Below are 23,608 nucleotides of genomic sequence, written 5' to 3' on the forward strand. Positions count from 1 at the left end.
GTATTTTTTCACTTTATTCTACAGACTGAGACTCAAAAAAGGGAAATGTATCCAGTAAAAAGAAAGAAACCCAAAGAGTTTAACAATTAGCACATATAAAGGTCTCCACCAGACACAGAGATTTGATAAAGCATTAATTTTATTTTTTAACAGATCAGTGGAGAGTAAGGTATAGTTGTCCATAAGGTTTAGGGTCAGCCCACATTCATATTCGCATTCAGCCACCCCAACACACACATAATGGCATCTGAACAGGTCAGTACAAAACCAGTAGTGTCTGAGGGAATAACAGATGAAAACATGAAACTGATTTATAGTCAAATATTTATGATGGATTGATGAAGAAAACTGTCAACAATGAAGAATTATAAATCTTTTATTGTGCATGGATGTTCTGTAGATATCATGGCTATACAGATACACTTTAGATACATATTTATGATTATACATTTCTTTTATTTCATAACGAACAGTTTAAAGTGATATGTCTGGTAGTATGTAGAGTATAACAAATCTCTCATTTTGGAATGTACGGTGCATGAGGTAACTGCAAACATTAAAATGACATAAAAATGGTCTAATTTTTTTGTGCATATTTTTTCTTTTTGTAGCTTCCTTTCTCCCGCCAGCCAATAGTAGGGAGTCTACCATGGTGGGGGGAGGGGCTAAAATGGCACATGTTGCAATTACATTTTTTTTTAAATCACTATCAAAAATAGGAATTTGAGATTTTTTGACAAAGAGACATTGCAGAATATCTAGAAGACCAAATCATGTAATTCTTTTTTTATATATATATATATTTAAATCATCCAAGACTTCTTGCAAAGTACCTGTTTATTTTTTTAACTGTTGCAACAGCAATGGCCATCCCATAACCAAACACATCACAAAAACCCTACTAGCAGACTGCTACACTGTTTGTGGGTTCAGTGTTTGCAATCACTCACAAAGACCTAAACACAGAGAGAAAAGGCAAGTGTTAGATTTCACAGGAAGTACATGACGAATGAGCACATGGTTTTACTGCCGTCTTTCTGTTTTGCATTTCTGCACCACAAGATTTTTTTTTCCTTTTTTCAATTTTCTTCCTCTGGACAGAATTAACTTAAATTATTTTCTGATATAAAAAATAAACTTCAAATGCATAGCCCTATCCCCTCCTGCCTCACATAAACCCACCCAGCCCTATGACGACATACAGGGGGGGGGGGGGAGGGATTCAAAAGAATTTCACAAAATTAATATTAAGCTCTATAATGAAATACCCTCATGATTATCTTAAACAATACATCAAAATTAATATTGCTAAAAAAAGTAAAAGGAACTTAATCAGTTTAAACTAAACTTAAGAATAAGAAATGAATACTTAAGCAAAAAATGCTAGTTGATTTTAATTTAATTAGCAAGCTCCTGAAGTCAGAGATTTTTCTTCTTCTTCTTCTTCTTCTTTATCTATTTTTAAATCATAACAGTTTCATATACCAGTTTCAAAGACTATAATATATTCAATAGAACTGCAATTTTTTAAAACACCCAAGACACAAACAGGGCTTTGCATGATCCATCTGAGCGCATCGTGTTTCCTCTAACATCCCTTCTCTAAGGTGCAAAACCGATGACAGAAAGTTTCCAGAAAGTGTACATTTTTTCTATTCTTTTTTTGTTTGTTTGTTTTCTCTTCCTTGTGCTGAGAAAATGTTTTGGAGCTAAGCAGCCGCTGTATGACTGTAAAAACAAGCTACAGTAACTACTTGATATTAAAAAATAACTCTTCATTTTTTTCTTCTCGTGTTAGTTTGGTTCTCATTTTTTTTTCCTTCACTTTGTTTGTTTGTTTGTTTGTTTGTTTGTTTGTTTATGCCTATCCCCACTAAACCCTGTCATGAGATATTCCCCCCTTTGGGAATTAACAGGTTTTTCTGTGTTTCTTCACTGTACAAAAATATACTAAACATTTCTCTAGTCATTTTTGCATCCTTACACATTCGGGACATCGAAAAGTTTGGAAAGTGCTAAATGAACGTTCTACTACACCGCAGAGGGCCATGCTGCACCTCTTATAAGGTTCCTTCTTCTCTTTGGGAACTCATCCCCCAACATTTTAGGGGGTGGGGATGGGGTGGGGATGGGGTGGACTGTGTTGAGGGGGTGGGGTGGGTGGGGGGTGGGGGGTTCACAAGTCCTTCTGGGGTCCCACGGGCGACCCCAAAGCTTTTTGGTCGTCCATGGTGGCCACTTCTCTCATGAACCTCGGAGGCGGTTTCCCAGAGAGTCTGCCGGTACACTTCACTCTGCCTTCCTGTCCCCAAAAGCACTCTCTTAAGAAGGGGGGCCAAGGCCCGAGGGCCAGGCCTGAAAAACCAATCAGATTCTCCCATACCGGAGCTAAAAAATATGTGTGTGTGTGTATATATATATATATATATATATATATATATATATAAATAACAAGATGCCTACATCTGCACATATATGAAAATATGCGTGACAAATATACGTAGTTAGGTGAATGAATGAGATGAAAAGCAAGAGATGATCCATCCTCTGAGCTGAGCTGCTCGGTCCTCCCATCCTGACATACAAAAACACAACCCTACTGAAACAAGAGAGCTCCGCCAACAGTGGGGAGCAAGAGGGGGGGATGAGAGATAGAAATGAAATAAAGAGAAGACGTAAGACGGAAGGAATAACCTTCACAGCCTTCCTTTCCTTTCCTGCGCACGGCTGAATCGCATGACGCAAACAAGACAAGGAAAAAAACAACAGATATAAGGAAACAAGATAAAATAAAAGAGAAATAAAAAAACAAAAACTAAAAACAAAATGGAAAAAACAAAGCCATACAGATCATGTAGGATGGGGGGGGGGGGGGTTGTATGTATACATGTATGTATATGTGTAGGTGTGTGTCTGTTTTTGTTTTCCTCTTTTGCACAATCCTTCACATCTCCTGTGGGCAGTCTCACTTAATGACAAAGTACTGGATGACGAATGCGATGAGGATGCCGCTGACGCCGAAGAGCAGGATGAAGATGAGCGTTAGCTGCTCGTCCGTCAGGCTGCGCTTGGCCCGCCGTGCCTCTGTTGCCCGGGCGCCCCCCGCAGCGCCTCCGCCCGCGTCTGGCGCCGGGCGCTGTGGCTGCAGGAAGACGGTGGGGCTGTAGGGGCCGGCCAGCTCGGGCGCGTCCTGGCACAGGCGGTGGGCGCAGGCGCGGAAGCGGTACTCGCTGGTTACCTGGAGCCCCGACATCGTGTGCGAGGATGAGCTGCCCTTATACACCTGAGAGAGAGAGAGAGAGAGAGAGAGAGAGAGAGAAAGAAAGAGAGAGCGCGAGAGAGAGCGCGCGAGAGAGAGAGAGCGCGAGAGAGAGAGAGAGAGAGAGAGAGAGAGAGAGAGAGAGAGTGTGTAAATGAGTGGTACTTTCTATGCGCATGTGGTTCATGACTGTTCATTATTAGGTAATAAATAGGTTTATATACTGTATCTTCTACACACATGTTCCCATACAGTGTATTTTGAACTGAGGGGTTGGAGGATGCTGGAGTGATGGAGATAAAGATGAGACAGGGAGGAGAAAGAGGGCATGGGGGAGGACGTGGAAGGAGAATATTCTGTCATTGAATGGAGTCATCCTTCATTGTGCCCTCCTGGTGGTTTCTATGGTAGCCTGTAGCTGTGTTCTCTTTCGTTCTTTCTCTCTCTTTTTCTCTCTCTCTCTCTCTCTCATACACACAGAGGACAGATGATGCATTAGACTGCCCAGTACTTTTCCATGGCACCCAACATCCAAACGGAGAGAGAGACGGTGTGGGTGTGAGCGAGAGATCGAGCAGTAGCTGATGTCAGGTGGGATTTACTGAGGATGCTGCTGTCGTCACAAACTCAACACACAGCTGCCCAATTCGTCAGGTGGTGCCACGTGCACACATGCGCGCGCACACACACACACCACACACACACACACACACACACACACACACACACACACACACACACACACACACACACACACACACACACACACACTCCAACCCAAAGCCGCAAAGCACAGGCAACCTTTTTCCACCTTTTCTTATTAAAATGTTTCAATTCAGTTGAGGAGACTAATGACTAGATAACTACCTATCATTTCATGCACATGGAACTCTGCCATTTAAACCATTTAAGGTTATTTAAGTTTCCATAGTTAGCTTGGCAGTTAGCTAGCATTGCAACTAGGCAACCATCACAACAAAGAAATACTGTTTGCTGCATAGCCTGAAGCAATGTTTAATTTCTCAAAATCAGCTTCCTATTAAAAGACAAGTGATCAGTGATCAGAGCCACTTGCATATGATGTTAAATAGCTTCACATGGTCATTGAACAATGCTGAGAGAAATAATGGGACATCGATGGGGGAAGGGACTACTCTGATATCAATGTAGTCGGTGAAGGGGGAGCCGTTTGTATTCCTGGCCAGAGCACACAGCTGTTGGGAGGTAGCTGTGGGTCGCCCTGAGATGAATGGTGCTGGTGCTGGGCGCTGGCGGTGTCAGGGGGCATGCAAAACAGCCTGGATATGATATTCATTATTCCTGTTTTATTTCATTCGGCGGGGCCTCTACCCAGGGGATTAACGTCACATTGGCGTGACAAAGCGCCACCGATAGCCCACATTAGTCCACATTAGCATCCAGCAGGAGCGGCCTGAAAGTGAGCGAACACCTGCCGTCCCTCAGCCCGAGCCAAACGGTGACAAATGGAGAGTGGCCTTCAGGGTCGAGAGCGATGAATACGGTTGATGGAGGACATAACGGGCAGCTGTGGAATATGGAACTGATCTGACCTTGATTTAGGCGAGATTTGGACAAATCTGTGTCAGACCAATGTCAGATCTGATGCCACCTAAAGTGGGCAGGGCCAGTGACAGAATGACATGAGGCTCAGAGAGCGAAGATGGTTTTCCATTTCAGCGGTTCTCATGAACATAGGGTGTGTTTGTGTACGGGGGACTGCACACATGTTTTCTTCATGTTTTGAGTCGGCTCAGGTGCAAAATAGTAGTTTAACAGTCATTATTTATTTCCGATATTATCTGCCTTGAGTCACAGGTAACTTCAAGTTAATTGCAAAATAAAAAAAGATGGGAGTCTTTAACTCATACAGACTCAAACTGCTTCCAGGTTACCTGTTTGAACTCAGAATTTCCCAGCATGCTCTGCAGCGTGTAGCTGATGGGGTCTCCCTTCATGGGCTGCAGCGCCTCCCAGCTGATCTCACAGGATTGGTCGCCCACGCGCTCCACTTTAGGAGCTGAAACACAGAGGAAGAAGAAGAAAGACGACTTCAGCCATACTCCACAGATGACAGACACACGCTCCTCATATGCGCATGACTGCTACACATTCAACAACACCAAGCCACAAGACCAAGAAAGAAAAAAAAACGGTTTAGATGATGGAGAGAGAGAATAAGAATAAGAATTCTAACAAAAAAAACAAAAATCAGTTGTGGGAGTGGGGGTGAATGAAGTAGCGTGAGCGGTTTCAGAATATCCTGCCTCTCGTCGAGCCATCAAAATGCCATCACAACTGCTGGCCAGGTGTTTCATTAGCCCGCCCACATACACAAATGAGTCAGGCAGCTACATTATGCTCGAGTAATGAATCAGGAATCTGCAACAACATACGGTAGCGCACACACACGCACACACACACACTTTCAGTCAAAAAGATGCGGTCCCAAGTGACTGAACCCTTTTAGAAGCACTGCAGCTGGCTGGTCTCGACAGGCACACTGAACATCTTCAAAAGCTGAAAAATGTCCAACTCTTCAAAAAGGTACAGAACATAATCAAAGGCTTTTTAAAAAAGGGACAAAAACCAACTCTAGCTAGCCACAGATTCTACTCAGGTTTGTGTTGTCGGTCGTGAAGGTTGCAGAGTGAACATTGTGTGAGCAGTGAGCTCTGCTCCTAACAGCAAGAAAAAGCCTAATGAAAGCCCTTCTCTTACCAGGGCTTCATCTGAGCACTAAAAGCAAGATCTCAACATAATACTAAATCCTCTGCATGAACAACAGTCACACCTTGATCTGTGGTGTGTGTGTGTGTGTGTGTGTGTGTGTGTCGGTGTGCGCTGGTTACCTTTGAGGGCGGCGGGGGGCGAGCGGAGCGTGGTGAACGTGTAAACATTGGAGAAGGGCCCCTCCCCCGCCTCATTAAAGGCTTGGATGCGGAACGTGTAAGAGGTAGATTCATTCAGCCTCTGCACTTTATGAGTGTGGCATGGTCCTTTGTACAAGAGTGCAAATCTGGGGGGGAGAGAGAGAGAGAGAGAGAGAGGTAGGTCAGACAATGATTATAAACACGTACCCTCGCAGAGCACTAATGCAAAGCACTTAATAAATTATTTTTACATTTTAAATAACCAACTGTGTAACAGGAATTAAAGGTGCGCGTGCACACACACACACACACAAACAAACACGCACACTTACTACACCCACAGACAAATGAGAGTGACACACTCTAAAACACACACCCTGGAACAATTGTATGGTAAAATACAACTGTGCCACACAGCAGTAAAAGACATGTACACACACACACACACACACACACACACACACACACACACACACACACACACACACACACACACACACACACACGCACACACACACGCACACACGCACACACACCTCCCGTTCCTGTCCTCCATCTGCAGGAGGTACTGCAGGGCATCGGAGGTGGTGGCTTTGGCGGGGCCGTCGCCCCACTTGAACCGGAGGGTCTGGTGGCTGAAGGCGGTGCACTCCAGGCGGGGGGGTGGCGGGGGCAGGGGCTTGGTCTTCAGCTTAAAGGTGTGGCTGAAGGGGCCCGCACCCAGACTGTTCAAGGCCTGGATCCTCACTCTAAACCAGGAGAGGAGAGGAGAGAAGAAGAGGGACAGGGACCACATCACCACCTCAGGACATTTCTACTTGGGACAGACATTTGACACTTTTCAGACTGCATGGAAAAACTGATGTCCTACATGTTGGGACTTATGCATGTGATGTCAGACAGTAGGTTAATATGGATGTATTTTTGTAACAGGACGAGTGAACATGGGCTGCTGATGTATGTGTGTGTGTGTGTGTGTGTGTGTGTGTTTGTGTGTGTGTGTGTGTGTGTGTGTGTGTGTGTGTGTGTGTATGAGTGAGCGAGTGTAAGAGAGAGAGAATGAATGTGTGTGTGTCTACCTGTAGGTGGTGTCAGGCTGTAGGTTCTGGAGGATGTGTTTGGTGACAGGCCCGGTGAGTATGGGCTGCCTCTCTCCCAGGTCGATCAGGTAGGAGGTGATCTCGCTGCCGTGGTCGCAGGGCGGCTCCCAGCGCAGGCCCAGGCAGGTGGAGGGCGAGTAGAGAAGTGGAGGCGACTCCTCCTCCTCCTCGTCTTCCTCCTCCTCCTCATCATCATCATCGTCGTCGTCCTCCTCGCTGCGGTGGCGCGGCCGGGCAGGCTGCTCCACGGTCATCTCGCTCTCCCGTAGGGCGTGGACCACGCTGACTGCCGCGGGCACCGAGCAGGGCGTCTGGCACAACACCACCTCGCTGAAGGGGCCCGCTCCTGCCACGTTCACCGCCTACAATTACACACACACGGAAAAAAAAAAAAGAAAAAAAAAGAAAATTCATCAAAAAATTCAGTCATACACTCATGTGTCAAACTCATTATGTATGTTAGTGATTTTTTTTTTTTTTTTTTTTTTAAATGAGAAAATATGGTCACTAGAAAAACATGACTTAAAAATTGCTTATTTTGCTGATTTCTAATCAGTTAATCTGACCCACGGGCAAGCAAGGACTGTCAGTCTCTATGTACATTTTGCCAGACTGTCAGTGACATAAACAAGTTCATGTTTCGCCTGTATACATTTACATTTAGTCATTTAGCAGATGCTTTGGTCCAAAGCGACGTACAAGGGAGAGAACAGTCAAGCTACGAGCACTAGAGACCTAGTGTAACAATAAATACTAACGGTATACAAACGGAACGTTTTAAAAGCAGTCACAGCAGTCACAGCTTACCGCGAGTCCTGCTTAATTCAGTTAACAACTGAAGCTACCCAAGCCTTCCACAGAGCTGACTTTCAGCAGTCTTCTCCCACCACTAGGTGGAGATGGTGGTTTAGAAATCTAGAACCATCTACCCTGATTGAAATACAGTACTGATGGTTTTCTAAAGCGTATACTTCACAATTGACAGGTAAAATATAGGTGACACTGGGATATAAGGATGTGGTTTTTCATGGAGAAGGTGGACAGCTCATGGCATATGAAATCAGAAGTGTGCTCTCCTAGCTGACAGGCTCTCTCTGCTGAGAGTGTTACAGGAAGCTGGATGCAGGTAGGAACGAACTCTGTGTGTGTGTGTGCGTGTGTGTGTGTGTGTGTGTGTGTGGGTCTCACCTGTACTCTGCAAAAGTAGTTGGAGGCAGGTAGAAGGCCCTTCACCTCATGGCCGAGGGCTGCTCCTGAGTAGCACGACTGCATACTCCCCTCAGCTGCACCCCACTCCACACGGAACTCCGTTACTGGGGCACCGTTGCTGGGGGGAGCCTAGATAGAGGAGCACCAGTAAAGACAGACAAAACCATGCCATTAGTAATGAAAAATCAACACATAAGGATAAGGCGGTAGCACAGATACTCAAAGTATTATCTTCAACCATCCCCACGCATACATATGTGGGAGTATATATGGTAATGTGCAAAAGCCTGAAGCATCTGTCTGAATATGGTTTCTTTTTTCTACATTAGTGTATCAATATACATTTAGATTTTCAAACATTCTTTTGTAATGCACTTTGTAAGTTGTTAATTGATGAGTAAAAACAAAAAACTTTTTTTTTTTAAGCGTTCTCACTTAACAGCATTGCTTCAAACGTGCCTAAAACTTTGATTCAGTACGGTATATGGAGTCTAAGCCACAGCACAGTGGTGTCTTACCTCCCAGCTGACCACAGCACAGGAGGGGGATCTGCAGGTGACGTGAGGGGGGCGGCACTGCTCTGGAGCCCCGGGGCCCGTTGTGGCCTCTGATCGCTCCGAGAAGGGACCATACTGTCAACACACACACACAAATCAGAATGTCACACACAGACCAGAAAGTCGCACACCAAATCATAAATTATAATTATGGAGAAAAACACACAGAAAATACAAACACATCAGAAAAGCACAGAGCCCCAAAAATACTGTACACATAATCGCACACACACACACACACACACACACACACACACACACTTCCCTGCTGTTGTCCTTACCCCTGCTTTGTTGGCTGCTCTGACCCGGAAGCTGTACGCACGTCCAGGCAGCAGGCTGCTGACTGTGCAGTCCAGCTCGGAGCCCTGGTACACCTCCCGGCCCTCCTCTGACTGCGCCCCGCACACCTCCACGCTGTAGCCGACCACCACGCTGCCACCGTCCACCTGAGGAGGACCTAACAGAACGAGGGGGAGACCATCAGGAGACGTTCACCACACAGGGATGCACACGCATCGCATGCGCACGCGTATGCATACACACACACGCGCGCACATGTTTGCATACACAGACACACACACACGCGCCGAGCATACATCAGCACACACCTTCACTGACTGAGGAATGAGAAGTGACCTAAACATTTGTGTGTTCAAATATCATCCAAATAACTTTTTGAAATGTTTATGACAATGACATCCTAGGGGATATCCTAGCCTTACACATAAATATACACATTAGCACACTCTTTGACCGAAGTCCCCTTTCGAACACTCAGACGGACAGACAGACAAAGACATGTGAAGGGCCAGTAGAGGGGAGGACTCACTCCAGCGCAGCTGCAGCTCTCGTGCTTTGGGGCGACCCACCACTCTGGGGGGCTGGCATGGACCAGGGGGTACGGCTGGAGTCTGTACCTGCAGGGCCTCCGACAGCTGGAACACACACACACACACAGACACAGACACAGACACGATCAATTGAGTTGTCTAACTCAGCCCTTCCCCCCTTAGTGACTTTCCTAGCATTGTGTGCCTGATTGGCAGACAAAATCCAATCACGCCAGCACTGTCTGTGCCAAAACCCGGCATATCTGTCAATTTGCCCAACTGTGTGACTATGCTCTGAGTCACACACAGGTTTGGAAACAGCTACACAAACCCCCCCCCCCCCCCCCCCCCCGCAGCGAACCCAAATCAGCTCATCTTTTCCAATCCTGTTAGTTAGTCTACAGATCTACGCTCTCCCCTTTCCTGCCTGTCTCTCAGAAATGAGGCACCACGTGAGCCATCACTCACGTTAGGTCTGGCAGAAAGAGAAAAAGAGAGAGAGAGAGAGAGAGAGAGAGAGAACAAGAGCGATTGCGAGAGAAGAACTGTTCACAAGGCCGTCAGCAGCGTGTCATGCTGCTATTTTGGCACAGCCGAGACGCATAAATGCATGAGACAGCAGTCCGACAGGCCGCCAAAGCCGCCATGTCGGGCCTGGATTGCACACGGCGGATTTATGAACTAAAAAGCAGAAAGCCCGGGATTCTTTTCACAGCTGCCTCCCGATTCATGAAATCGGAAGCTCCAGATGCCGTGCCAAGCCATCGTGTATACAAACACACACACACACACACACACACACAGAAAGGCAAGAAGGAGGAGACGCAGCCGTATGGGTCGGGATTAAGGACTTGTGGAGAAGACTCGGTTAGAATGCGGCTGGCGTCTTCGGCGAGTTCCTGACTCATGATGGAACGCCTGACTCGTCTCCTGCTGGGTCGGCTCATGCGTGCCGACGCACCACAGCACACCATCACTGCTCCTTCTGGCCCCGAGGAGACGACCAGTCATGTGCTTCCTGAGGGCTCTGGTGGGCATAGGGGTGTGGGTACGCATATGCTGCGGCAGCCACCATCCACAACCCCTTCTTCTTCTTCACCCACTTTTATTTCTATGAATGCTACCCACACTATCCTATCTCTAAACTAGTACATTGGGCTACAATGTGCTCTATATAAATTACATTTTAGGATAACGTCTACGTTTGGTCCCTTTTACACAAACTGTGGTGTAAATCTCCTCCATCTGTCTTTGGGGTCTCATTTCACTGACCCTCACTGCTAGATTCACGATCTGCTATACTTTAGGCATCAAAAGGCAACAACATCTAAAGTTTATACAGCCTCTGGATATTAATAGCCGCTTCCCTGGCAGCTGGGTGGCCAGACCGCCACTCCAAGGCTGCTGTTAACATATGCATTTTGGATTGCTTACATAAGGGTGTGATTCAGGCCTCAGACCCCGAGGCACGTGGGAGCTAAACAGAGATGAGAAGGTCAGGCTGTTTTATGAAGTCCTCGTGAAGGTTTTACAGTGGCCGTGTGCGGAGCGGAGTGAAAAGGCACAAAAGAAAAGACGTGAAGGCTGCAGGCTGCAAGGGAGTCGTTTATGAGTCAATAAGTCTGCCCATGGCGGCATAAAAGACTGCTGAGCCCACGGACGACTCGATAACTAAGCTTTTTTCTCAGAGTGAGAAATAGTGACCAAGCTAGAGAAAGGGGACAGAGATGGAGTACATAACAGCAAGACACAAAGAGAAGAGAACGAACAACAGACCAGCTCTTGTATTTTATATCTTCTGAGGATGACAGAGAAAGAGAGAGAGAGAGAGAGAGAGAGAGAGAGAGAGAGAGAGAGAGAGCGAGAGATTTTTCTTGTGTTGGGGCCCAGAAAGATCAGGATTGAGGGGGAGAGAGACAGTGAGACAGAAAATGAGAAGGAGAAAGAGAGAGGGAGAGAATGAGACTAATAGGAAGAGAGAGGGAAACAGTGAGGAAAAGGGAAACAGAGTTTGACTGACAGATGGAAAGAAAGGCTGATCTCTGCATAGTATGTTATAGGTGTGAGTATGTACGGTATAGGTGTGTGTGTGTTATAGGTGTGTGTGTGTACGGTATAGGTGTGTGTATGTACGGTATAGGTGTGGGTATGTACGGTATAGGTGTGGGTATGTACGGTATAGGTGTGTGTGTGTACGGTATAGGTGTGTGTATGGTATAGGTGTGTGTGTGTAGGGTATAGGTGTGGGTATGTATAGTATAGGTGTGTGTGTGTATAGTATAGGTGTGTGTGTGTACGGTATAGGTGTGTGTATGGTATAGGTGTGGGTATGTATAGTATAGGTGTGTGTGTGTATAGTATAGGTGTGTGTGTGTACGGTATAGGTGTGTGTATGGTATAGGTGTGTGTGTGTAGGGTATAGGTGTGGGTATGTATAGTATAGGTGTGTGTGTGTATAGTATAGGTGTGTGTGTGTATAGTATAGGTGTGGGTATGTATAGTATAGGTGTGTATGGTATAGGTGTGTGTGTGTATGGTATAGGCGTGTGTGTGTGTGTGTGTGTGTGTGTGTGTGTGTGTGTGTGTGTGTGTGTGTGTGTGTGTGTGTGTGTGTGTAGGGTATAGGTGTGGTTATGTACGGTATAGGTGTGGGTATGTACGGTATAGGAGTGTGTGTATGGTATAGGTGTGTGTGTGTATGGTATAGGTGTGTGTGTGTATGGTATAGGTGTGTGTGTGTGTGTGTGTGTAGGGTATAGGTGTGGGTATGTATAGTATAGGTGTGTGTGTAGGGTATAGGTGTGTGTGTAGGGTATAGGTGTGTGTGTGTGTGTGTATGGTATAGGTGTGTGTGTAGGGTATAGGTGTGTGTATGGTATAGGTGTGTGTGTGTGTGTGTGTATGGTATAGGTGTGTGTGTGTATGGTATAGGTGTGGGTATGTGTGTGTAGGGTATAGGTGTGGTTATGTACGGTATAGGTGTGGGTATGTATAGTATAGGTGTGTGTGTAGGATATAGGTGTGGGTATGTATAGTATAGGTGTGTGTGTAGGATATAGGTGTGGGTATGTATAGTATAGGTGTGTGTGTAGGATATAGGTGTGGGTATGTATAGTATAGGTGTGTGTGTAGGATATAGGTGTGGGTATGTATAGTATAGGTGTGTGTGTAGGATATAGGTGTGGGTATGTATAGTATAGGTGTGTGTGTAGGATATAGGTGTGGGTATGTATAGTATAGGTGTGTGTGTAGGATATAGGTGTGGGTATGTATAGTATAGGTGTGTGTGTGTATGGTATAGGTGTGTGTGTGTGTGTGTGTGTGTGTAGGATATAGGTGTGGGTATGTATAGTATAGGTGTGTGTGTGTATGGTATAGGTGTGTGTGTGTGTGTGTGTGTGTGTGTGTGTGTAGGGTATAGAGGTGTGTGTGTGTGTGTGTGTGTGTGTGTAGGGTATAGGTGTGTGTGTGTGTGTGTGTGTAGGATATAGGTGTGGGTATGTATAGTATAGGTGTGTGTGTAGGATATAGGTGTGGGTATGTATAGTATAGGTGTGTGTGTAGGATATAGGTGTGGGTATGTATAGTATAGGTGTGTGTGTAGGATATAGGTGTGGGTATGTATAGTATAGGTGTGTGTGTGTATGGTATAGGTGTGTGTGTGTGTGTGTGTGTGTGTGTGTGTGTGTGTGTAGGGTATAGGTGTGTGTGTGTGTGTGTGTGTGTGTGTGTGTGTGTAGGATATAGGTGTGGGTATGTACGGTAGACAGAGGTGTGGAGACTTACTGTACTCTGGCCTCCCTCACTTATGCAGTACACTCTGGTCTGATAGGAGCAGCCTGGCTTCAGACCATCACACACACACTCCATCGCAGACCCATTATACACCTCCTCCCATGTTGAACCTGGACACACATATACACACACACATTTACACAGACACATTTACACAGACACACACTAGTGGTTAGTACACAAGCTGGAACTAATTCATTTCAGAGAAAATCATCAGTATAACGACACACACACACCTGTTAGACCTTCAGAGATCTCCACTGTGTACTTTGTGATGTCTGAACCTCCGTTGTCTTTGGGGGCATCTGATGGAGAACACAAGCATGGTCAAAATCCCAGAGTCATTACCATGGCAACCATCATTTCTGAAGTGGTAGCAGACAGCAGCCTGCATGTGTCTAATGACACCACACAGCACAGTCAAATGAACTAAACGCCATAAAACAATCAATACTGGGGAAGCCTTGGGCATGAGAATGCACCTGCATTCGCATTCACATACGCAAACACACAGACACACACACAGACACACACACACACACACACACACACACACACACACACACAGACACAGACACGTGCAGGTGCCAACACACGTTCACACACACACACACACAGACACGTGCAGGTGCCAACACACGTTCACACACACACGTGCACACACAGACAAACAGATACAAACACAGACAAACAGACAGACAGACACAAACACACACTCACCCCAGGTCATGCGGAAGCTGGTGGGGTTAGCCTTGGCCTTGAGTGTGGGTCGGGGAGGACAGGCCGGTCGGTCTGGGGAGGTGGTGATCTCCGTCACAGGGCTGGGGTTACTCTTCCCCTCTGTGTTGTAGGCTGCCACCTGAGCAGGGACAGGAAGAGGAAGAGGAGTGAAGACTCATGTTAGTATGAGCTGACGACAGACAGCAGGGCAGCACAGATTTATCACACAGATGATCAATCTGTTCATAAAGACAAAGCAAACATGTGTACATGGGCAAATACACATGTTCGCTTTAACACACACAAACACACTCTCTCTCTCTCTCTTACACTCACATAAACATACAGACACTCACTTGCACATACATACACACACACCAGGCTAGGCTTCTAGAGGATGTTATCACAGGGCTGCACAGCCAAGGGCTTAGATGGGATTATTGAGGTTGTTTTTTGGGCAACGCTGCTCAATAGATCCACTTGCTTCCCGCTCCCTTTCCCCCCCTCACTCCTCCTATCTCAGTTCAAACTACGGAGGTCTCTCTCTCTCTCTCTCTCTCTCTCTCTCTCTCTCTCTCTCTCTCTCTCTCTCTCTCTCTCTCTCTCTCTCTCTCTCTCTCTCTCTCTCTCTCTCTCTCTCTCTCTCTCTCTCTCTCTCTCTCTCTCTCTCTCTCTCTCTCTCTCTCTCTCTCTCTCGTTGCCAGGCGCAGCAGAGTCTCGCTCTACACTGATTTGGCTGCAACAGGTGAAGAACGCTTACCTCTGTGCTATGACTCATAGATAGATAGACTGCAGGCAGAGAGAGAGGGAGAGGGAGAGAGAGAGAGAAAGAGAAACTAAAGGAAATGAGACAAAGAGAAACACCAGAGAGAGACAGAACTAAAGACAGTGAGGACAAACAGGAATAGGGACAGACGGAGTGAAAGAGAGACGGAGTGAGAGAGTGAGTGTGAATGACAGAGCAAACGTGAATGACAGAGCAAACATATCCAGACAGAGAGACCTGCAGTCCTACGGAAGAGCAAATTAAATGGAGAGAGAAGCAGGGACCGTCACCTCAACGGCCGGCAAGCCCAAATGACCACAGACGTGCGCTGTGTGTGTGTGTAAATATGTGACAGTGTTGGAGAGAGCATGTTGTTCTCTCTGTAGCCTGGCAGGATGACGACTACTATTAAATGCATTAGACACATGACTCTCTCTCTCACACACACACACACACACACACACACACACACACACACACACACACAGAAAGAGGGTTTTTTAATTAAAGCGTGGCCCTGCTGAGCGCCTCTTACGCGGAACTTGTAGGTGGTGCTCCTGTGGAGGTTTCTGACTGTGCAGGCGAGCTCATCACCATCGTAACTTGGCTGGAAACCGTAGCCCTGAGATGGGGGAGGGAGGAGTGGTGTGTTATTATAAAATGAGAGTTGCACAGAATCTATTAAAGAGCGTTACTTAATCGATCCATTCATACCTCTAGTATATATACGCTTATTCATTCACTCACTCACTGACTAATTTCATACAGTGCTAGAAGTGTGAGTGAATGAGACAGAGGAGGTAAAAAGAGAAATGGATTAAAACATCTGTGTGTGTGTGTGTGTGTGTGTGTGTGTGTGTGTGTGTACACATTTCCACTCACCGATCCCATCTCCTCCATCTCGAGCACATAGCCGATGTCGTCCTCGCGGGGTGAGCCTTGGGGCCGCTGCCACTGCAGGCACACCATGGTGACCCCAGACTTCACCAGCTCAGGGTTGGCCGGAGGGGCCGGCACGCCACACGACGTCATCAGCTCCACCACCTCACTGAACTCACTACACACACAGCACAGCACACACACACACACACATTGTTATGTTTGGAGGAAAAGCTTACATTTAAATATCAGGTATTGTGAAAAACTATGTTTAAATGTATTAGGCTAAGGGGTATGCAAACGTCGTGGTGCCGTGGCGTACCTGACCCCCATGTCGTTCTTGGCAGCCAGGCGGAAAGCATATCTGGAGGCCGGCGAGAGCTTGGTGACTCTGTACTGCTTCGGCGGGCCGTAGTAACACTGCTCAAAGATCCCTGTGCCCGTTCCCTGCACGCACGCGCACACACACACACACACACACACACACACACACACACACACACACACACACACACACACACACACACACACACACACACACACACACACACACAAACAAACAAACAAAGATGTGTGAAGCAATCCATTGTGGAGACGAGATGTGTGAGATTACATTGCCTCACAGAGCCTGGTACAAAACAAGACGGGGCCATGAATAGACTCCACGTTCAGCAAAAGGTGTTTAGCACATTTTCGAACAGGCAAGCAATTCATATTCATAGCTCCCGCATCTGGCAAGCGTCTCTATTACAGAGTGTGATAATGGGGTTGGTGGAGGGGAGGAATTACCCAAAGGGAAAAACAGAAATGACAAAGGAACGACAAACACAATCAGCCAGGATCTCTCCCTACCTCGTCCCACTGCAGGATGTAGTTCTGGATCTTGGAGCCGTTGTCACAAGGCGCCTGGCAGGGGGTGGGGAGGGAGAAAAGGTTATCATCATTAGGCATTGTTATTAGCCTCCTGATGCTGATCGTCTGAGTGTGTGTGTGTGTGTGTGTGTGTGTGTGTGTGTGTGTGTGTGTGTGTGTGTGGGCAGTGTAGAAGGAAAAGGCCGCAATGGAACATCCTCATCATGAGACCACATCCGTATCGCCCCTGAGTGTCCTCACTCATAAACGCTCATGGGAGACAATAGAGAAGCGATGGGTGCGCTGTTGCTTGATTAATTGCTTTGGGGCGGCTGGGGCGGGAGAGATTAGACCACAGAATGGACTCTCAGTGAAAGAGATGACTCTTTTATGGGCATGACGGAGAGATCACAGTGGAGCGAGGTATTATGAGTTTTCCAGGAAATTAGGTGTTTGTCTGGTCGAGTGGGTGCGAGTGTGTGTTGTGTGTGTGTGTGTGTGTGTAAGTGGTTTGGTGGATGAGTCAGGCACTTTAAAAGGCTTGGGCACTTTTATGCGCTGAGATACAATAGTGTATTCAAATTTGAGAATGGCAAAGGATGAAAAAGGTGTGAACTGGTGGATACTTAGCTGTGTGCCACTGTATGTCTCTGTATATGCATGGACATATGCATGTATGTGAGTGTGGAAATGTGTGTTTAAGAGTATGTGTAAGTATATGCATATATATATATGTGTGTGTGTGTGTGTGTGTGTGTGTGTGTGTGTGTGTGTGTGTGTGTGTGTGTGTGTGTGTGTGTGTGTGTAGACTGAGGTCTACCTTCAGTTGCAGGTCAAGCGAGTTCTTGTTGCCGTTGGCCTTCTTGGGTAGAAGGTGGTAGCTGTGTGTGTGTGTGTGTGTGTGTGTGTGTGTGTGTGTGTGTGGTGTGTATATGCATGGTTGTGTGTGTGTGTGCATGTGTGTGTTTAGACTGAGGTCTACCTTCCACTGCAGGCTGAGGGAGTTCTTGGTGCCGTTGGCCTTCTTGGGTGGGCTGGGGGCGTCAGGCTCACAGCTGAGTGTGGTGAAGCTCACTGCTTCTGAGGGGGAGCCCTGTAAACACTTACACATGGCCTGGACCCTGCACACCACACACACACACACACACACACACACACACACACACACACAGATGTGAGTATAAAAAAAAACACACAGGAGAAACCCAGTAAATGCTTGCATATGGACTTTGTAACTCTGCAGCCACACACACACACACGCAGACACTGGGGAACCATGTCAATACCTACACTGAGTCTGTACCCTGTAGACACACACACACACACACACACACACACACACACACACCCATAAACACACAAGCATGCATGAGGGAGAGTGCTGTAAACAGCTTTGACATGACAGATACAAACACACAGCACTCAGTACAAGCAGTACATATTTAAGCACACACAGTGTCCTGTTCTGAGAAAGGACCCTGAACTCTAGCACACACACACACACACACTCTCACACACACTCACACACACTCACACAAATCGACTTTTTCTAGGTCATGGCATCCAACAAATTGCCAGTGCTTTTACAATAACCAACAATAACCCTTGACTAGGGCGCGCAGTAGTCACGTTTCCTGTTGGGGTGGCAAAACTGCATTTCCTGCGTAGAGCAGGTCCACTGACGCCGCTGAAATATTCAGGCGGTTCATGTTAACGTAAATAATAAAACAGCCAAGTGCAAAGTACCCACCTGACGTGGTAGTCTGTCGCTGGTCTAAGGTCTGCTATGGTCGCGCCCAGGTCTTTACCACTGGGGAGAAGAAAGAGGGGAGACTGGCGTTAGAAAAGAGCATTAAGAAGGGGAGAAATATATATATATATATATCCATAAGTCAGCCATCCAAAACGAGGGAAGGGAAGGGTTGGGACATGGCCAAGGTGTCACTTTCTAGAACACCAGCTGAGGAACCATGTCCTCACAAGCTTCTGTGCCCGAGGCTTGCTATTTATGTGCCGAGCGATGTCACCTCGTCTTAAATTTGTGCACACTGCTCAGAAAGAAAAATGGCTGTCCTGTGAAATTGCATCAATCAGCACTTAAATGCTCCCTCCACCCAACTCACCTAAGGTGGACTTCTGTCCTCACAGAAGTGATTTAGACCAGTGGACACAAATGTACCTGCATTTAAACAGGTGTCCATGCATTGCTTTGAAGGGAACATTCCAGATGTTCCCCTCCACATTATCTGTGACATTACCGGCTGACTGAATAACCTCATATGTGCCAACAAATATACCAGTCAACATGATGTCATCATGGGCACTTCAAAACACTGTTTCTGTGTCTTGGTTTTTACAGGTGGCATTACATATTCATCGTGCACATAATTATATATCTGTGGTACCAAATACATCGTACTCCTTCTTTCATACAATGCTGTGTAATATCGTAAAATGAGACCATAGATAAGACTGTCCGAGTGAGAATTTGAATATCGCCACATCTATACTACACAGAGAAATTCACTTCAAAATACCCTACAGATGCGTCTTGAGAGCCATGTCGGTCAACGTTCCACCTCTACTGACTTCCCCGGCTCATCTCGACTTACCTGTATACACTCTTGTATCTGCCATCTTTGCCACTGTATGAGACCGACACCTCGTAAGTGAACGGAGGGTCTGGGGGTGTCTGATCGGCCCCCTCTTCCCCCTGTGCTTCTCCCTCCTCCTCCTCCTCCTCCTCCTCCTCCTCGTCCTCGTCTCCCTCTGCCGCTGCGTCACCCTCGCCCCCAGCTTCTGTCCTGGGTGGGACGCTCCAGCTCAGAGACACATCCCGGGCCTGGATCTCCACCACCTGAGGAAAAGATGGAGCGACATCACATTAAAGACAAAAACGAATAGGCTAAAGAGAGGACCAATCAGGAGTCAGGAGAGGACAAAGACATGCGAATGAGAAATGCTGATCGTCGGAATCCATCTGTGATTCACCTTTCCCCCCCCCCCCCCCGAATCACACCCTCACATTTCAAGGTTTCCGCTTAAATAGTCCGCTTAAATAGTCCTTCCAGAACTTTCTATATACCACCTTGGCCATGCTTTCACTCTCTTGATTAGGCTTCAGTGAATTCAGCATGGGGTCATGCCCACAGCTCTGCTTCCCTGGTTTAAGCGGAGTAGGGTGTGTGTGAGGGAGGGAGGGCCCGGTGTTAGCTTGCATCAGCACCATTGTTGTGCTGCACACACGGCCCTCCTTCCCCACTCTTTTCCCAAGGTATGGGTGTGAACTATTCCCTTCACAATCTTTAATTACAGTGCCATTTAACAATACTGGCTTTTCTGTGTGAAATGGTTGCCATTGTGGGAGTGTAATAAAGCGAGTACGCAACCGTATGGAAACGGCTCCTGTTGATACCTCCATTAGCGCTCAATGACGCTAGCTGTTTGTTCAGTCTGGATGTAAATGGAGCTACAGGGAATTTTCATCCATCTCTGTGCAAATCAAGGACCGCTCTACATTTCGTTACACAATCTGCTTCTTCTCCCCCGTCTGGCTCACGGAGGATTTTCGCTGAGACTTGGCTCTTGGTGATGTTGGTGCACAATAGCATGAGCCGAGAGCCGAGAGCCAAGAGCCCTCACGTCCTGTTCCAAGCCCACGATTGCAAACCAAAACAAAAAAGGAAGAAAATAAATGATTTATGACCATGAGGAGGACACAAGCTTTTCCTCCGCACATCCGACCATTCTGCTTGCGTTTTCATTTAGCTAATAACGGCTGGATATTATGGGGGTGCAGCGGAGGATAATAAAATCGGAATGGGCCCAAATCTGCGATGAATCACAGTCATTACTGTAAGCTGTTACGGGACCTACAGGGAGCGGGAAGCGCAAACACCGTTTTTCATATTCCGTAAACTGGTTATCGTTAGGAAAAAGTGTCAACGCAGCATCCCAACGCCTCGGCTTCTGCAGAGCCCCTCTGCGCCCAGGGGCCAGATGTGTTTTTATGAAGCCAGCAGTGGCAGAGCATCAAAAACACATTCAAAATCTACATTAAAAAGATTTAATGTTGGCATTAGTGTGTCTCTGTGTGTGTCTGTGTGTGTCAGTTTGTGTGTGTGTGTGTGCCTGTGTGTGTGTGTTCAGACTAATAAACTAAACTAATATTATTTGTGCTGTCAAGTGTACAAAAACATGGCTTACAGAGCCGCACACTCTCACACTTACTCATGCACACACACAAAGCCAAGGCGACACACACTAAAGCACACACGAACAAAACCACAAATAAAAAAAGAGACTCACTCTGCCCCCCCCCCCACACACACACACACACACACACCGACTGCCATTAAGACCCATAGCGGTGCGCTAGGGCCGCGCTGCAGTCACAGCTGCTTATAAAGGAGATGAATGGTGTGGTGTGTGTGTGTGTGTGTGTGTGTGTGGGGGGCAGGGGACTGTACTCACCACTGGCTTGCTAATGTTGTTTAGCCTTGCTTGCAGTGCCAGGGCCTCTTCATCCAACTCTGTGAAAACACAACACCAAATGTGATTAAGATTAACAGCACTTATTTACCCACATCATCGCTCTCCAAGCACATACAGTATTGAGATGCCTGCAGAGGAACTAGTGAAGAGCATAGGTGCACACACATATATGGACACATCTCCTGTCCCGTAATGGATGTTACAACAGGAGCAGAATGAATGATGTTCATGACAATTACTTGCCGCAGCATCAGTATGTGCAGACAGGACAATGACGGGCTATTTTGTGGAGGTTGAATGATATTCAAGCACAGATTGTGTTTTAGCCAGGCGTAATGAACCTTGAAGGGAATGTGGCTGGACTGGGGCCAAGTCAAAGCCTTGCTTTGGTAAAGGGCTGGGAGTTTGACAAATTACCTTACCTCATGGATGCAGTAATAATAATGAATGGACCCATAGGAAAAACTCACATACTAATTACCTTCTTCAGTGTATCAGTACATTAAATACATTACTAGTAATAGGGGGGGAAATATGATCTACTGCTGTGCATAGGTGCACTAAAAGCAGAGGCTGGTAAATGCCACACAGGTTAGCAGGTTACAGACAAGTAAACAAGGCTATCAGTAGTATCAGTGAGAAGCCTCGGATTGTGGCCCCCTACCTCCAGGCTCCATGTCCTTGTCCCGTCCACCGGTGGCGGAGGGCCGTCTGGGGGATCCGGGGGAGGCGCTGCGGCTCAGTTCCTGCTCCAGCCCCTTTCCGCCCAAACCATTGTGGACATCCGACACTGGGGGGGTCATGCGGCTCTTCTGTGGGGAGGGAGGGGGGCTGTCCTTGTTGGGTCCCCCTCCCCCTCCCCCTCCTCCTCCTCCTCCTCCTCCACCACCTCCTCCTCCTCCTCCTTCTCCCCCTCTCTCTCCTCCCTGTCGCTCCTTGAGCTTCTTCTGCAGCCGCTCGTAGGTTTTGCTAGCCCTTTCGTCGCGGTGCACGAACTGTGGGCGGCCATGGAGGGAGTGGGGGTCTACAGACACAGTGGAGGGCGGGTGGGCAATGGGTTTAATTGGGCAGAAGATGGTAAGTAATAGCTTGTGGATTAAGTGCTGCTTGTACTGTGTGACAAACCCACAGGGGGTGGATCTGTGCAATAAAGGCACAGTGAAGGCTGGGAACACAGTGTGTGTGTGTGTGTGTTTTTGTGTGTGTGTGTGTGTGTGTGTTCCCCACTGAGGGCTTATACTGAGGACTCATGCTTCTGTCGGTGGCTGTATGTATATGTATACGAGTGTGTATGTATATGAGTGTGTGTGTGTGTGTGTGTGTGTGTGGTGTGTGTGTGTTCCCCACTGAGGGCTTATACTGAGGGCTCATGCTTCTGTCGGTGGCTGTATGTGTATGTATATGTATACGAGTGTGTATGTATATGAGAGTGTGTGTGTGTGTGTGTGTGTGTGTGTGTGTGTGTGTGTGTGTGTACTTACCCTGTTCTGAGTAGATGTGTGCTGGGTGGTACTGAGAGATGTACTGAGGGCCCATGTCACTGGCGCCCCCAGCCATGCCTGAGTAGAGGTGCGGAGGAGGGGCCATCATGGGCGGGTGCGACAGGAAGGCGGGCATGTGGGCATGAGGGGGCGGCGGCGGGGGCGGCGCGTGGTGAAGGGGAGAGTGACCCCCGTGGTGGAACTCTGGCTGAGGCAGCACCAGCACCCGCCGTACGCCATTCTCCTCGATGATCTGAGAGAGAGAGAGAGGGGGGGGGGGGGGGGGGAAGAGAGAGAGAGAGAGAGAGAGAGAGAGTTACAAAAAAGAACAGATAGAAAATGGATGGGTGACAACATTCATTAGTGGACTGAGGGGGAGTACCTGTGAAACGTATCCAGGAGGCACATAGATTGGAGGCACTGAACCATTTGGGGACATCATGGGAACCTGAGCAGGACCTGGAAAACAGTACAACACACGCGCACACACACACACACACACACACACACACACACACACACACACACACACACACACACAGAGAGAGAGAGAGAGAGAGCACATTTAATAATCATAATCCCCTCTCTCCGTAAACACCATTTATTCGAACATAACTCCAGGAGACGCCCTCAGTTCATTGCTCAGTGGGCAAACTCTTAACTCCCTCAATGTCACCCCCCAGCTCGCAAACATATCGTAAGGCCCTCTTTGTTGTGCAATACATGCTCAGGGTTTTCAATCAAAGGCTCAGTGGCCTGCTTTAAGAGGCTTGTG

At 47.3% G+C, this 23,608-nt stretch overlaps 1 protein-coding gene across 3 annotated transcripts in view; it reads right to left on the reverse strand.

The window, feature by feature from the left end:
- Window positions 1–360: 360 nt before the first annotated feature.
- fndc3a (fibronectin type III domain containing 3A) overlaps window positions 361–23,608 on the reverse strand; it is a 63,161-nt gene continuing 39,913 nt past the window's right edge. For all 3 annotated transcript variants that reach the window (XM_012830939.3, XM_031573003.2, XM_012830941.3), the window contains 23 exons: window positions 23,216–23,292; window positions 22,834–23,086; window positions 22,017–22,376; window positions 21,332–21,390; window positions 19,471–19,715; window positions 18,609–18,668; window positions 17,841–17,979; window positions 16,859–16,912; window positions 16,329–16,453; window positions 16,010–16,184; window positions 15,663–15,749; window positions 14,362–14,500; window positions 13,878–13,946; window positions 13,633–13,751; window positions 9,846–9,951; window positions 9,298–9,473; window positions 8,978–9,091; window positions 8,439–8,588; window positions 7,230–7,612; window positions 6,687–6,899; window positions 6,130–6,296; window positions 5,173–5,297; window positions 361–3,283 (listed from right to left, as the gene is read on the reverse strand). In XM_012830939.3, coding sequence (XP_012686393.2) covers window positions 2,966–3,283; window positions 5,173–5,297; window positions 6,130–6,296; window positions 6,687–6,899; window positions 7,230–7,612; window positions 8,439–8,588; window positions 8,978–9,091; window positions 9,298–9,473; window positions 9,846–9,951; window positions 13,633–13,751; window positions 13,878–13,946; window positions 14,362–14,500; window positions 15,663–15,749; window positions 16,010–16,184; window positions 16,329–16,453; window positions 16,859–16,912; window positions 17,841–17,979; window positions 18,609–18,668; window positions 19,471–19,715; window positions 21,332–21,390; window positions 22,017–22,376; window positions 22,834–23,086; window positions 23,216–23,292 — 3,713 coding nt within the window. In that variant the 3' untranslated portion in view covers window positions 361–2,965. The remainder of the gene's footprint in view (window positions 3,284–5,172; window positions 5,298–6,129; window positions 6,297–6,686; window positions 6,900–7,229; window positions 7,613–8,438; window positions 8,589–8,977; window positions 9,092–9,297; window positions 9,474–9,845; window positions 9,952–13,632; window positions 13,752–13,877; window positions 13,947–14,361; window positions 14,501–15,662; window positions 15,750–16,009; window positions 16,185–16,328; window positions 16,454–16,858; window positions 16,913–17,840; window positions 17,980–18,608; window positions 18,669–19,470; window positions 19,716–21,331; window positions 21,391–22,016; window positions 22,377–22,833; window positions 23,087–23,215; window positions 23,293–23,608) is intronic.

Source organism: Clupea harengus, chromosome 9 (genome assembly GCF_900700415.2).
Source record: "Clupea harengus chromosome 9, Ch_v2.0.2, whole genome shotgun sequence".
Classification (NCBI taxonomy): domain Eukaryota; kingdom Metazoa; phylum Chordata; class Actinopteri; order Clupeiformes; family Clupeidae; genus Clupea; species Clupea harengus.